The following is a 17,149-nucleotide window of genomic DNA, read 5'->3' as shown; positions in this document are numbered from 1 at the left end:
GACAATGCACATCTGATACGAAGACTACAGATCAGAGGCCAACACCACAGTAGCTAAATATGAGTGTAGCCCTGCATTCATGCTATTATCTGTTGGTCAAATATGAATATGCATTAATCTGTTTTCTGTGCAAGTATTTATCTAGCTATTTGTAACTTTACCTATGTACTCTATGTTTGCAATCCATACATTAATTATTAATGCAGAAATGTAAAAAGTACAGTAGTATACTGTATACTGTATTTCAAATTTGCTTAGCCACTGACATTCGCAAAAAGAATATACAGCAGTACTGTACTGGAAACTTATCATTTATGCAGATATGTTGGAGTATACTGTATATTACTTCCATAACACAGTAATCTCAATGGCCAGTACTAAATATCCACAGGTTAATAATCATTAGTAATCTGGCAGTGACCACAGAATTTCATTCACTGTTCATTTCTAATGACTCAAACATGCTTGCATGGATCGGCCTTGGTCACCTAATGGCAGATCTTCACGCTGCTCAATTTCTACCAGCCTCTCTATTCAGTCCTTTATCCCTGAGGTCACACTCTATGATTATCAATGATTAAAACCAAACTGATGAGATCAGCATTTCAACAATGATTCTTTGTTCTTACAAAAAGTCACAAAACAAATATTAAACACTGTAAATGCTTTGGCCCAAGGACATAGTTTGTATTTTATTATAGCTATCTACCGACATTTTAATTCAGCTTAGTACAGCCATCTGGTACTGAGCCAGTAAATATAACCTTTCAAGCTTGAAAGCATTCTTAAATGCAAATATGTTCAGAGACAGCTTTGTAATGCAGAAATTACATCTTAGGTAAGATGGGCTTCAATTAATGCTCACTCAGCATTCAGATTTATCCATCACAAAGTTACAGACTAAATTAATGCTCACCCAACTTTCAGGCCTCTCTATTGTGGCATTTCATGGAGGACAACAAAAACCAGCCAACTGCACTGCTTGTATCGAGCTAAACCTCTAACAATGCTCAGTTGCAGCAAAGCAATTAGAAATGCAGCCAAAACCTTAAACCTTTCAGTATGATGACACCTTATTACAGTTCATTCTTGTTGCCCCCAGATTATTCTGCTCGGCTTAGAAAAGATCTTAATAAAACTATACATAAAACCCTGTGGCTCAAGAATCTCCTTCCCAGCAGAATTAATATTTCTGGAAAGTCAGAATCAACAAAAGGGGTGTCATCAGAGTGAATGGGCTAAAACATAACTACAGTACATCAATACCTGCGTAGCTATGAGCAAACCACTCTACGTACCTCAACCAAATTGCTGAAAGCCATACTGTACTTCCAAGGCCTCAGAACTAAAAACACAAAATTTCATGCAAGACACTGATAGTACTTATGCCAACTTAACAGAGCCTTCATTGCCAACAGCCTTCATCTCCAAACTTGCTTCCTCAGGCAAACTATTCAATGGATATTCAACAACCAGGTCACAAGCCACTAAGACATATTCAAATAATATCACCCGAGATGTCGTGGTCATATTCAGTTCTGTAACAGCTTTAGTACTAGCATAAAATCAAACCACTATCACAGAAATAAAGTTGTGTGTAGAAAATTACTCTCTCTCTCTCTCTCTCTCTCTCTCTCTCTCTCTCTCTCATACACATGAAAACCAAGAGTCCAAGTTCTTCCTCTGCTACTACAACAAAAAACAAAAATCGGCAAAGTACACATGACACAGTGAATACACCACCATGACACTCAGCAAACCCACACAATAGGGGACAGACGGGTTAATAACAGTGTTGGGCAGGGCTACCTTGGTGTCAAGAGAGGAAAATGGAGAAACTCACTAGAAAATGTGGCTTAATATAATTACTCGGTATAATGTATTCTGAATATACAGGGTGGTCCACAGATAATGCTCCCCTTCCACTCCACCGGGTAATATTTTGTGTGATGCAGGAATGGCTCATAGTTGTTATCAATGCCTAACCTGCATCATTTATTCATTTTCAATTCCCACTGCCACACCCATGCCCAAACCAGCAGTCTCAGCCATTCCTGGAAACACATAAGTTATCCCCAGGTGAGTTTCTTGTGGGATGATATTTACAGACCATCCTGTACAGTACTGTCTCATATGTGAAGAAACACAGGAAATTGTACTTGAAGACTGATATATAGAGAGCTCTTATGATTTAAATGTATAAATTACTGGTGGCTATTGTATAGGACCAACCCTTCTGTGTGCTATATTTTACACGGCAGTTCTTGTATCCACATGAACAATGCAGATGGACTTCAGTCACACACAGTAAATGTAATATGCTGTATTTTCCTAACTAATTAAATTCTGCTGTGGCAAAATAATTCATTCAGTATGATAATCTCCCTTTACTTTATTCTTGCAAACATTCAGAGATTTTCCTTATCTTTGGAGAGCAATATGGTACTAAAGGACTTAGTGAAGGCTGTCTCCCCTTCCACATGATGATGCCTTTTCTCCTACTGTATACTGTTGCTGTTTCTAGTCAAATTTGTTCACCTCAGGATATACTTTTTAGATGCTGCCTTCATTAACCACTTCACTGCAATATGCCTCCTCTAAGCATGATAAAAAACTGGCTGGAGGTAGCAACATTAAATAACAAGAACACGACATTAGACCGAAGGGAATAGCTAACCTCTCAAATTGGACGTCTTTCCACTGCTAACTACATCGCTTGGGGAGGGCAAGAATAAAGTAAAACAGGCTTCATCACACTCAATAGATTAAGGTGCATTATGGAAGAACAAGGAAGATAAAGGCCAAAATAGTCCGGAGGGTGTGCCTCATATTGACGAACTCTCAAAATTATCTTGCAGTAAAAAACACAGACATCTTCACTCTAACATAAAACAACTAACTGCGATCATGTACTGTGGAAAAATAGTTCAATTAAATTCTGCAAGCAACCATATTTTTAAAAGATGATTGTTTTATATGTTCCTTATTTACTGCAGCTTGCTATTTTATCTGCATGCCACGAATAAACTTTCAAACTACAATACTATTAAAGATTGACTCCACATGCTCTAATGAGTTGCTACATTCTAGTATCATTCAATGTGCGATGGAAAGCAAAACTTCATGAGCACATACTAATATTCAAAACAGCCATTATAGTCTGTCCACTTTAATTTGGCATAGATTTTTGTCATTTTGTAGCATATTTCTGTACCTCAATGGAAGGATAAGACAAAACCATGGCTCTACCTCCTTTCTATAGTAACTTCTTCATGACCAGCACCATATTCTACTGCTAATCCTCTTGTTACAGCTCAACGACAAAAAATTATGGTTCCAAATCCTTTCTTTATTACTTTTCCCTGGCTAGCACCATACTCAGTTGTTGATTTCTTGTTACAGCTCAGCATTAATGATGGAGAGATGGCAATTTTGGGTCAAGTTAAAGTGGACAGAGTATGGGCACATTAGCAAAGAACCTCTATTTATTGTCTACAGCTTCTAGCATGAACACAATCATGCCCCCATGAATGATGCCAATAAATTGTATTCCTGTTGGCATAAGAGATTTCACAGCATCTTTTCCTTAGTGATTAATTTTTGCATAATCCATCCACCAATCCTTTACAGCCCTATCAGGAGCATAGGCACCTGGGGCTGGGTTACTCAGTCTAGGTATTTAAGACATGAACATTCAGGTGCTTGCCCTGTTATGGCCTTAAGTGAGCAATAAATTCCACTGACACCTCAGACATAAGCCTTTGTGGGCCACATCTGATCGAAGCACCTTAACCCTCTGGACCACCAGGCATCCATTAGTTAGCTGTATGATTACCACCTAGTGTAGTATGCTGTTTTCTGGGCTACAGGAAACCAGATTCAGTACTGAGTGACAAGCACATTACACTTGATGTAGTGTTACTGACGATAGCACTACATCCTGTGATAAGCAAAGCTCAGTACTGTAAATCTTTAACAAAAAGGTGCTACAAATTCTCACAGGCCAAAGAGAATACAGACCTACATCTGAATCAATTTGTATTAACTAAACTTGCACACCCACATGGACCACATCAAGTACATCAATTAAGCACCCAGCTGCCATGTATGTAGTCATTCCGTACATTGAAGGCGAGATTCATATAAGCTGACCTAATCATGTTTCACCCTGATGCTGCTTTCATAGCTCTTCTAAACGCAACCCACGCTAAGCACGAGGCTTGAGGCCACATTCTTGTACACTTACAAGACTTTCTAGCACTTCTTTCTTGAGTTTGTTTTGGCATTTGGCACATTAACCTTTTCCATCGGACAATGTACTGTATTCTCTTTCATTCTTGCCATCTCCAGATGATTTATTTCAAATTATGAGAGACTCAGAAGCAGTGTGTTAGATACTGCTTTCACTAATCCCTTCATTAAAGAAAAAAAAAAGAAAGTCTCAATATTAATAAAATCATTTGGAGGCAACAAAACTAAAACAAATTACATCATCTTATTCAAAGGGCTGATAATCTCTTGCAAGTTATTTGTGTAAGCTAGGTTGATATTAAAAAAAAAACATCAATAACATACAAGAGAACACTAATGTGCCATATACAGAAAGAAACCGGTAAGGAAGAGGTGACAGAAAGCCTCCAAAGTGCACAAAAATACAGCCCTCGGACACCAACTCTTACACCCACCACCAATCAAGAAAAAGCAACTTACTTTGGACACGGTGAGCTCTGAGTCTGAAAACTGCTGCTGGTGAATGTCGCTGGGAAGACGGCCATTGTTCATACGCTGGTCATGGTGTCGTGGGTGCTTTCCGTATGTCCCATAGTCTGGCTGGTGATTCTGGTAGTCCTAGGGTAGTATGGTAAAAACAGTAAGTCAGCATTCAGTAAGCTGAATTTCTATAACACAATTTTGATTATTCTGATGCATAAAGTAAACGTCATGCTGAATCACCAACTAAGCCTCTGTCACCTACTACAATGATGATGGAAGTTTCAGTCCTTACTTGCACTGCTGGTAGGTTTTACTCAGTCAAAATTAGCAGTCACCTTTACAACCTTATGGGTCAACAATGATGCTGTAACTATAATGTACAGTAACCTGACTGTGGTAAGAAGCAAATGAGGGAAAGCTACCACTACAACTAAAAATTTTGATGTCAGAAAGGTTAGAGACCCATCATTTCAGTTTATCAGTTTTGCTGTGTACATAAAGGTTCTAAACCAATTTCCATAATAAACAAGTCTCCATAACGGTTAACTACAGTTTCACCACAGAGCATTTTCAGTATTTAACCATTTTCATATTCACTATAACCTCAATGGAAAGTGCTTGGTTACTGTATACAGTAAGTGAAGATAAATGTAGCAGCAAAGAAATTTCTACATAAATTAACTACTGGACAGCACTATCAGAGATCATTTTTAATATTTCATCACTTCAATTACTATCATTTCATTGAGGAGTGTTTGGTTATTGTTCAAGAGAAGATAAATGTATAAACAAAAAATCTTATACAGTACACAGATTAACCTTAAGGGAATTTACAAAATACTGCCCTTGGGGTGGTATTTATGAAGGCTCTTAGCCTATTTCTATGACAAGTAAGTCTCCAAGCAAGTTCATTGTCTTCACATCATTGTGTTTGGTTGTTGCTTTTTTTCTTCCACTTTAATATCCACCTCTATTTGGTTGAGAAGTGCTTGGTAGGTACATCCAATAAAGTTGTAAAAAAGCAATCATACACAATTTGTATTTTGCCCCTTCAATGCAATCATGTAATTTTCAGATGTTCTTAATAACACCAGATGATTTTATTCAGGTTAGAAAGGAGAGGGATGTGTTTATGCAGTGACATTGAACTGTGCTGCACAACTCAACTCTCTCCCCATCCCTCAAAAGGAAGATGGTGAACTGTATAAAGAGGAAAACTTTCCTCTGCTGTCCACCTGGTTCATATCCAAATGAGCTTGTGTTGTACCACCACCATCACCATCAACAACAGACAGAACCTCTCATACTGAATATGGTCATGAAAGATACATATAACACCCTGAGTTCAAGAAGTCTATCCTGAGCCAAATCAAACAGTCTAAGAAATAGCAAGAGTAGTAATGTAGCAGTAGTAGCAGTAGTAGTGGCTGCAAATCTGGGCTTATCTGGCTGTGAACCCAGTGGACTGCAGACCATGGCTGCCCTACTTTCACAGTCCACCATCTACCTTTCAGAGAATGGAAAGTAGAGCAGCTAGAGTAAAATAGAAATTACATTGCCAGACTAAAGGGGTTAATAGAGTTTATAAATACAGCACCTGGTGATGTTTGTAGTCATCAGGGTGAATCTTGTAGTCCTGCTGGTGGTTCTTGTAGTTGTGGTAGTCTTGGAAGTCGTAGTGGGAAGCTCGATAGGTCCCATTCGCCCTCCCACGCTGGTTGTTCAAGGTTGTGTTGTAATCAGGTAGTGTCTGCGACTGTTGCTGCTGCACATCGTGATAGTTGGGGCGGTTGGGGGCGCCCGGCTTATAGTTATTTGAGTACCCAGCATGGTCATCGGGGTAGTACGAGGTATGGTAGTTGTTATACGGCCCATTGCTCTGGTAGGTTCGGCCTGGATACATTTGGTGGTAGGGGTGTAAGTCATCGCTTTTGTAGTGGTGGTATTGGTTCTGTGAGTGTGGGTGAGGGTGGTGCTGGTAGCTCTGGTGGTGCTGGTGGTGCTGGTAGTGGGGGTGGCCATGTGCCGATGACCCCTGAGGAACTGAAGTGTTGGGGTTGTTGGGATCAGAGCGGCGAGGTAGACTCTCCCCGAGTTTGACTTCTGCAATGCAAGAATATAAATATATTAGCACACAAAATCTAAAAGAATGATCCTTTTATTAAAAAACACACAGAACACAAATATGTTATGGATAATTTGCCACAAATTCTAGCCAAGGTGGACATCTGCACTACAGGTAAATATGTGTTGGCAAAGCACAGGAATACACAAGACTACAACTATACACAAATACACAAACATATACAGAACACATAAACATCATCATCATCATCATCCTAAGCCCTCCTTCCCATTAGTAAACAGGGTGGGAGGACTCAAGAAACTGGAACAGGAAAGTAGCAAATATGGTGAACTATCACAATGAGCCTGTTGTGTAAGAGACCATGCAAACTTTAACTAATTATTTAAGTGTTCTAAATTCTTAGTCATCTCAGAGGCTGCTTTGTTTAGAAAGGCTCTAATATACTTGTATGCATCAACCTTGGTTACCTAATGCTGCTTGATCTCTAGCAGCCTCTCTATTCAGTACCTTAGCATACAGGTCACACTCAATGACCAGAAAATAATAATTAAAGCAATACAGATTCATCTTCATTAGTACCAAGCAACACCAACTGGAACCCTCTGAGCGAAGTGCATGGTTTACAAATCAGGTTACTTGCTCATGGGATGTATCATAGTTACAGGTAATAAGTAGTCTGATTTATTTATTTTTTTACCTTCATTAAAATCCCAAACTTCCTGACTTCGTTCCTGGTGTTCTACTTCAATTCAACAGAACTCATGCTGATTCTTTCCAGCATTTCTATGTCTGGAGTGGACAGTATTCATACAGTCATTTTACAAACTCTGAGTTAGCACTTAGGCACCTATCCTTCCTAATCAATTAATGATTTCTTTCTCTTACACCTCTTACACACACACACACACACAATCAGCCTTTTGGTCAGTCACACAACAAATGACACCTCCAACTCTTGAGAAACCTGTCATGGTAAAATCTGAATTGGTGTTGTAGGTTAACACCCCAAGAACTGCTTTCAACTTTCTGGTGAGGTGGTCAGAAAGTTGGAGATTTATACGGCTGCTAATGTGATTTTGCAAAAATTTTATCCCACCAAGTTTAAACTGACAAACTTTCAATGTGGGTATGGCATTTTTTGTCTTCTTTCATCTCTCTCTCTCTCTGATGATGAGATGCTGGAGAGGGGGGCCTTCAAGTGGCTGCACTGATAGAACTGGTTGGCTTCATTACCCGGTTATACAAACATCCCTCAGCTCCCTCCATCCCCCAAATGGAAGAGGTTTACAAAATTTACCAAAGCCATTTTGAATATGCTCCTTGGAAATATAGACTGACATCCCAATGAAATGGACCATGAGTTTATATCAATTCAGTCATCATTCAATACTGTACTGTATGTCCAAACATCAACTTCACCTCACACGTCACACGATCTCCACAAACATGAAGGGATGGAGACTTACATTAACTAGGAAAGTGCATGTGAATGAGGTGGAGAGAAAGAGGGGGGGACACAGAAGATGAGATGGAGGGATGAGGTGGAGAAGTATATAAGGGAGGCAGGGCATGAGTTGGAGAGAGGGGAGCCAGATAGCAGAAGACAGGTTGACACGGAGATGACTTGTTTTGGGCCTCCCCTCACGAGATTAAGGTGCCTGGCGATAGGTGGACAGATATAAAAGATAGATAGGTATACTGACATAGACAGACAGGTACAGGGTCAATGCCTGAAGATACTGTAGAAAGATACAGATAATGACAGATTATGGATTACACCATCTGGCATTTTGACAGATGGATATATAGCTAGACAAAGACAGACAGATAGACTGACTGAGATACAGACAGACAGACAGACAGACATCAACTATCTATCTATTGCCAGACATCCCAATCCCGTATGGGGTGGCCACAAACAAATCGCCTCCACATCGCCCTGTCCCCCGCCACATCACACAAACAAATATTAAGAAACAGAATATTCCTCCTTCCTCCAGATGCGCACTCACCACCCTCCCCCAGCTCTCCCAATGCCAGCACCGACTTGATACCCCCACTTTTTCCCATCACTAACTTGTAAACTTTGTTCGGACTCTCGTATACCTCTGTGCCAATGTCTCTGCTGTGTGGGTGGCTCTGGCTCTCCTGACACATGCCACACGGCCAAACTTCACACCAAATTTGATGAATAATATACGCGTGGGAATTTCAAACGGCTCTTAAGGTTTGCTGATTTTGAACTTTGATGAGTGGAAATTTGAAACAGGTCTTAGTGTTTTGTCTCACAGGAGGATTCATAATGCCTTTTTGTAACTGATTTATTCTGGATGTTGAACCTCGGTATCCTCTTGCATATTACTGATGCAAAAATGTGTCGATAAGCGATATAAATAACACACAAGAGAATGGTGTGGTGTAATGAGCAAAATGAGCTGCTTAGGGACAGATGCTAAGAATCTTGACTAGAACCCTCGGAGATCCAGCTTAGGCAATTACGACGGGAGACTGTGGTTTAATTTCAATCTCATCCCTCTTGATTCACTCGTCTTTTGTTCCCTGCTCTGATTTGTCGTTTGTCCCCCCGCCCACCGCCCATCAGGGATAGTTATCGGCTCTTCGGATTCGCCCTCAGTGTTGGTGTCGTTGCCAATCTTGGTCCTCTGATGGTTGGTCTGTTCGGAATAATCTTACTATTATTACTACTACTACTACTGCTAGTCTACCAGTACTACTATGACGACGACCACTACTACTACTACTACTACTAATCCATCCATCCATCATCCAATCCTATGTTGCCCCATGTGGAGCATAGAAGCCCTGCACTAGGCAAGTTGGTCCTGACATTTAAGATGTGAGTGACCAGCCTCACTCATCCCTGAGTGGCATTACTTGAGCAATAAACCCCAACCATCCCTTGGATATAAACCTGCACTGGTTCAATCTGATTGGAGTGCCTTAATTACCCATTAAACCACCAGGTGCCATAAGTTGGTTATATGGTTACCACCCAGTGTAGTAAATGGTTTCTTGGTGTACAGTAAACCATCTGGCTTGTCACTCAGTGTAGAGTCACCCATAGGCAGAAGGAAGAGGAAAGAATGAAGGAAAGAAAGACCGAGGAGGGAGTTTAAAGTCACCTGTAGGCAGAAGGAAGAAGAAAGAATGAAAGAAAGAAAGACAGAAGAGGAAGGAAGGAAGAGAGGAAAAGCCAGACACTCAAAGCAGCACTACATTGAGTGAGTGGATGGTAAGCACACCCAGCTACCACCACCACCACCAATAATAATAATAATAATAATAATAATAATAATAATAGTAATAATAATAATAATAATAATAATAATAATAGTAATAATAATAATAATAATAATAATAATAATAATAATATCTCACATTAATAACAAAAAAATAATCTTCTTTTAAGGAATAAATAAAAACATCACATATAAACATTATCTAAATTAAAGTCTTAAAAGATAACGACCGATATGAGTGATAATAGCTGCAAGTGATGATAACTGGCCAACCAGCCTAAGTAATTATAACTGCAGTATTTCAATTTTATTACCCTATAATTAGTGAGGTTTACAATAAGCCCTAATGGACGATAATATATTTGCTGACACGATAATAATTTACCCATTCAGTACGAGGCAATTTACCTCTGTCAATGAAACTGATGGAAGTTATGTATTTCTCTCTCTCTCTCTCTCTCTCTCTCTTTCTCTCTTTTGTTATCGGATTTCAATGACATCTGGTGGATAGGTGGGTGAAGGGTCAAGGAAGAGTTGATTAGATTTTGAGATGGATCCGAATATGGACACAGGAATAACTCATAAATTTTAGTTGGCGGAGGTATGCACTCCCTGAAACTGTACCAAGGCAGACTAGGACCGTAGAGTTACTCATCTGGTAGGAAAGAGGAATTACAGTATCAGCTCTTATATTTTATTGACACCAGCGAAGGTATGCGCTCTCTGAAGACTTTATTTATTTATTTATTGTCCAACTGCAGGTCACAGATTTGATAGTCCGTTCCCTCTGGCTCATCAGTCTTCCCACGTACCAAAACCTTCACATGACACCACTTCAAGACTACCATGGTGGTAATGGGAGGGGGGTTATGACAAGCCCATCTTAACCTGGTATATACTGTCATTTTCCAGAATACAACATTATGACTACATCGTCTTTCATAGCACTTCTTCGTGACTAGCAGGGGAATGCGTTGATCTCTTGTTACAACCAAGCATTCCAGGATAAACTGAAAGAAGTGTGGAAATTTATGATGAGGTTGCGTCGCGGTTGGGTTAGCTCCGTTGGGTTCGAGTTGAAGTTGTGGATTTGGCGCTGCGTTCGTATGTCAAAAAAAAAAAAAAAAAAAAAAAAAAAATGCCGAAAATATATGCCTCAATGATTCCCGTGGCATCGAAAGGCATTAACACTATCGATAGTTGAAGGAAAGTATCAAGAGTTTGAGTTTCGCAGCCAAAGGATTAATATGTTTTTCCATTTTCCCTCCTTTCTTCTCATTCACAGATCCGGCACCTCAAAAGCCTCAAAAATCGAAAGTATATGCCTCTATGATTCTCTTGGTATCGACAGGCGTTACTCCAAGGCTTTTTCCTCCTCCTGCTTCCCCTCCTGCTCCTCCACGTCCCGGCAGCAGGCCACCAGCAGGAGTTTGCCGCCCAAGTTGTACGATAACCAAGATATTGTATTACCAAACTTCCCTAGCACATCACAGAGTTTTGGAGGATGGCAAGAGGGGACAGGTGGGCTGGCAGGTAAGTAGGTAAGTAGGTAGGTAGGTGGGTAGATGGTTGGTTGGTTGGTTGGTTGATGGATGGATGGATGGTAAGTAGGTCGGTGGGTAGGCAGAAGGATGGATGGATGGATGGATGCCGACGAGAAATGTTAGTTGGAAGGTAGGCAGAGAGACAGTGAAGAAGTGGGTTGGTGCGAAGGAAGGAAGGAAGGAAGGAAGGATGGTAGGAACGAAGGATGGAAGGAAGGTTGAGAGAACAGAAGAAAGAAGGGAAGGTGGTTGGTGGGAAGGTGGGTCGGTAGATATGCATGCAAAATGGTAGGTAAACAGGTAGATAAGACTGCAGATAGGTAGGTAGGTAAGTAGGTAGGCAGGTAAGTAGGTGGTAGGTAGGTAGGTAGGTAGGTGGGTAGGTAGGTAGGTAGGCAGGCAGGCAGGTAGGCAGGCAGGCAAGGAGGTAGGCAGATGGATATGTAAACAAGTAGGTAGTCGGGTATGTAGGTAGGTAGGTTGACAGAAGGATATGTAAGTAGGTAGGTAATCAGGTAGGTAGGTAGGCATAATCCATCCGTTTCAGCACTACAGGATTCAAACGTGTTAGCTATTTTTCAGGCAGGGAGATGACGGTCTGGTTACGCCTTTATAGTTAGCGATTTATTTTTTTCAGAACTAGAGACGGTTCAGTAAAATTTCCTCTACTTTCTAACTTTTCATAACATTTAACATTTATTCTGTGGGACGAATAATTCTGTTAGGGGTTACTGGACACTGTGGTCATCTCGTACCGTTAAAATCTCGGCCCTCTTCCACCGCGTCTAATTCACGTTTACGGCATGTCCGTCACTTTCCTCCCCGGCGCTGCGTATCAAAGTGAATCCCCCACCGGCCGAGAAACATACCAAGCCTCTCTCAGCTTAGAAATTGTAGCCTGCAATGAAGAAAAGAAGTAGAAGAAGCGAAATACAAGAGACGCAGAAGGAGCGAAATACAAGAGAAGAAACGAAATACAAGAGAAGTAGAAGAAGCGAATTACGAGGAAACTTTCGTCTCCAGGTGCATATATATCTGTAAGTGCAGTCCAGTTTGCCACACAGGGATGGCCCAAGTTCAAATGATGTCAAGCCTGCGCACCACAACACTCTTCAAGCCCAGATATAGCGCATAAAAAATGAAAAGCATGGCGAAGTCAGAGTGGCAAACCTTGTGTTTTGGCGCCAATTTGAAACGACATAAACCAGGGTACAGTCCTCCTCCATGCCGTATAGTTTCGTCTGGTTACAATTTACGAGTACTTCCTACAACTCACTGCCAGAGTACTGTATTACTACATCCTATTCAAGTGCAAAGCTACTAGCAATGCCTCGCTAACCTTTAAGGGAGTCCAGAATTCACCGCGCAAAAATATCGATTTTGTTCGTCGCCACATTTCTTTCTTTCCCTCTTTCTTCCTTTCTTCATCAGCTACTCATCCTGAAGAGGAGTGCCTTGGCGCGGTGATATTGACATGGCTGGGCGACTCCCCTGCCTGGTTATGCAAACGGCCCTCATCCCCCTCCATATACCCTGAAAAAGGGGATGGTGGACTGCAGCAAGAGGGGGAAATTTCAGTCTGCATTTTACCGGGTTCACAGCCTGACGAACATGAGGTTACAAAAACAAATAGCCTACTACTACTTCACTCACAACTCAGAACGGAAAGGCGGACACGAGCATGTTACGCACCACAACGCTCCCTAACAACTGGGGGATGTGTCTTTCATATTTAAAGCAGCGTTTGATATACAGCACACGAGTTACTGCCCAAAAATTCTCTACCACTCAGATCTCTTCTCAAAACATGTGAAACTCTGCGGATTCGTGCTGCCCCATTCCACTTAAACATTTTAAACACACACACACTGATTCCGGCAGCGTTTATCATATAGTTAAAAGTGTTATTGTAAAGCCAACGTGTTTTTGGTGGATACCTTTCACAAAAAGATCATAAACTTGAAAAAAAAAAATCTAAAATGACTGAAGATGTAAGGATGGAAAAAATGCAGAAGAAGTGAGGAAAAGAAGCCCAGAAACAAGAGAGTATTTGTGATGGGAGGATATTCTGACTATTATATCCACTCCACACTGTACTCACAAAACGTATATAGCCTGTGGAATGTGTGTGTGTGTGTGTGTGTGTGTGTCTTGGTTTCATCCCTACAACTTTTTTCTCTACTACACACTCACTCCCCATCCTCCCTCCCTCCTCCCTTCACCATCATCCCTCCCTCCTTCCCTTCCCCATCATGCCACCCTCCCTCCCTTCCGCCCACACCTGTCCCTCCTCCCCTCCCCCATCATCCCTCTTTTCTCCCCTCTTCCCCTTCCCTCCCTCCCCTCCCTTCCACCCACACCTCTCGTCTCCATCCTCGCTAAATCTCACCAGGTAAATTGGGTCATTAATGCAGAGAGAGAGAGAGAGAGAGAGAGAGAGAGAGAGAGAGAGAGAGAGAGAGGCTAGCCCCACAAATATTAAGCACACGGCCGTTCTTTTTCCGCCAGTGCTCCGATGGGATGGGACTTTTTTTTATTTTTTTTTATTTTTGATTTTTCCATGGAGATAAGAATTTTTTCAGGGGTGAGATACTTTTTCGGGAGACTGCTTATATATTTAGTTGTTGTTGTTGTTGTTGTTATTATTATTATTATTATTATTATTACTACTATACCATTACTGCTGCTGCTGCTACTACTACTATTATTAATATTATTACTGCTACTACTACCACTACTACTACTATAACTACTACTACTACTACTACTACTACTACTACTACTACCACCACCACCATCTCCACCAATATACTGTAACTACTACTACTACTATTATTATTATTATTATTATTATTACCTCATTCAATTTTACGTAAAGAAAGAACAGAATCCGTCGCCTTGTGCCCCAGGAGACGCAGGAGAGGGCGACCCAGACCTTAATATTTGTTGACAGGGCTGTAATATTTCCTCTCTCTCTCTCTCTCTCTCTCTCTCTCTCTCTCTCTCTCTCTCTGTGGTAGTCACATATATACCTAAACACATATACACGCGCACGTCTATCTATATATCTAATTCTCTCTCTCTCTCTCTCTCTCTCTCTCTCTCTCTCTCTCTCTCTCTCTCTCTAACACACACACACACACACACACACACACACACATCCCTCGCCTGGCTTCCCCGTTTTTTAAAATGTACACAGAAAAAAGCACCTCGTATACGGAAGGAATTTCTCTCTCTCTCTCTCTCTCTACGTTCGAGATTTTTCCTGGGTGTGACGTCTTTACTATTTTCTTTAGTAGTAGTAGTAGTAGTAGTAGTAGTAGTAGTAGTGGTGGTGGTGGTGGTGGTGGTGGTAGTATTAGTAGTAGTAGTAGTTGCAACCCCTGAAGCTCCCCTCCTCCTGCAGCCACCATCCTCCTTTCAACAGATAGGGGGTGAACTGAGGGACGTTTGTATTACCGGGCAGTGGAGCAGCTCGGTTATATCAGTGCCACCACACGAAGGCGTCCCTCTAAGCACCATTACCGACGTTTAAAAATAATATTCGGTTTGTCGCCCCCCTTCCCGCCTTTCCCCTTCCCGCCTTTCCCCTTCCCGCCTTTCCCCTTCCTGCCTTTCCCCCTTCCCTGCCTTTCCCCCTTCCCTGCCTTTCCCCCTTCCCCGCCTTCCCCCCTGAGACAACGACTGCCGTGAACATTTGAACGAGGAAACATTTCAAAATTTCTCGGCTGTTTCGTCTCCTTCCACAGCGCCGTAGTGACTAAAATTGTGTTTATTGTGGCGATATTGTGACGTATAGTGAGGATATAGTGTCGTATGATTAACTGTGTGGTTACTGTGACGATATAGTGCCGTGCTGTGAGGATATAGTGTCGTATGATTAGTAGTGTGGTTACTGTGACGATATAGTGCCGTGCTGTGAGGATATAGTGTCGTATGATTAGTAGTGTGGTTACTGTGACGATATAGTGCCGTGCTGTGAGGATATAGTGCCGTATGATTAGTAGTGTGGTTACTGTGACGATATAGTGCCGTGCTGTGAGGATATAGTGCCGTATGATTAGTAGTGTGGTTACTGTGACGATATAGTGCCGTGCTGTGAGGCTATGGTGCCGTAATGACTAAAATGGTGTATATTTCCGACTTAATTTTCAACTGGGCCTCCTTTCAATATGGCTTGTTAACAATCCCACCTGCATACACTCAACTCTAAGAAAATAAATAAATAAATAAATAAATAAATAAATAAACAATCTACTATACAAACACACCAATAAACAACAAACAAACACGCGAAATTGGCATATGGAAAAAAGTGATATAAAAAATGAAATATAATTAAGAAAGGCTGTCTAAAGTACAAATAGGAATGAAAATAAAAATATAATTAAAACAAATAAAATTCAGAAAAACAACGAAACCAAAATAATTGAAATATGAGAAAGTCACATTCAAAAATAATGCAAATCAAAAATAAAAATAATCTGAAGTAAGAATCAACGGTCACTTTCAAAAACCACAACAGAAACAGATACATAAATATAACTCGAAAAAAACACAGAAAAAACAGTCGGACTTAAAAATAACAATAACAAATCACATGTAAAAAAATCCGTCACATTCGAAAATAGCAGTTACATTTTTCTCAATAATTTCCCATCACCAGGCTGGACTAAACATATATATACTGTTTTCATTTTTTCCCGAAATCAACAGACCTAATCTATATATAAAAAAAAAAAAGACAATTTAATTATTCAGACAACTAACACAATATATTTCGAGACAAAAATAGTTAGTTTTTCACTTTTTTTATATTGTAAAGTGTATTTCTTTCAGTATATACAATTTCGTCCTATTATTTTATTGTTGCTCTCATCCAACGACTTAATGCACAGTATCGTATCATTTCGTTTCGTTTACATAGGCTCCAAAATACCTGCATTCGTCGACTTTAATCACCTAATGACGGTTCTCTACGCTACTCGATCTCTGGCAGCCTCCCTATTCTGTCCTTATCCCTGAGGTTACATTATGACCTCGTTCTAGGTCTACTGTATTACGGTCTGCCTCTCGAACCCAACCCTCGACGTTCACACTATTCACTTTCTGCACCTAGTTGTCACCCTCCATCCTGTCCACATGCCCAAACCATCTCAATCTACTCCTCACCAAAACACGAATACACTCCAGTCCCATCCTTCCTCTCATCTCTACAATCCCAATCCTAGCCCCCCCCCCCCCCAGGCCTCGCATTCATGGACGCACTACACATCCAACTAATTGCTGTCATTTCTGTACGTCTGACCCTACGAATATCCTCTTCCTTTACAGCCTAGGTCTCAGCACCACGCAGCATTACACTCCAAAAAACATGCCGCGTACAAACCCTTAGCACGGAGGGAGAGCCCTCTCGATGACAGGAGAGGCAACAGCTCCCTGAACTTCTTCCAAACAAATACTCCTTACCCATGCCACAGAGCTTGCTCCAGCCCTACCTCCAGCACATAACATGTACCCCAGATAACAAAACTCTTCCACACACT

General features: G+C 41.0%; 1 protein-coding gene across 1 annotated transcript in view; it reads right to left on the bottom strand.

Moving 5' to 3' along the window:
* LOC145418765 (uncharacterized) overlaps positions 1 to 17,149 on the bottom strand; it is a 402,864-nt gene that overhangs the window by 47,891 nt on the left and 337,824 nt on the right. The window contains exons 16-18 of the mRNA XM_080287101.1: positions 6,341 to 6,816; positions 4,711 to 4,833; positions 2,481 to 2,495 (exon numbers count right to left, since the gene is read on the bottom strand). Of these exons, the coding sequence (XP_080143227.1) occupies positions 2,481 to 2,495; positions 4,711 to 4,833; positions 6,341 to 6,816 (614 nt within the window). The remainder of the gene's footprint in view (positions 1 to 2,480; positions 2,496 to 4,710; positions 4,834 to 6,340; positions 6,817 to 17,149) is intronic.

This window comes from Coenobita brevimanus, chromosome 116 (assembly GCF_032717465.1).
Source record: "Coenobita brevimanus isolate Jiangsu-jjx chromosome 116, ASM3271746v2, whole genome shotgun sequence".
Taxonomy (NCBI): Eukaryota; Metazoa; Arthropoda; class Malacostraca; order Decapoda; family Coenobitidae; genus Coenobita; species Coenobita brevimanus.
The sequence above is the reverse complement of the archived record's forward strand: the minus strand, read 5'-3'. Positions and strand labels throughout refer to the sequence as shown.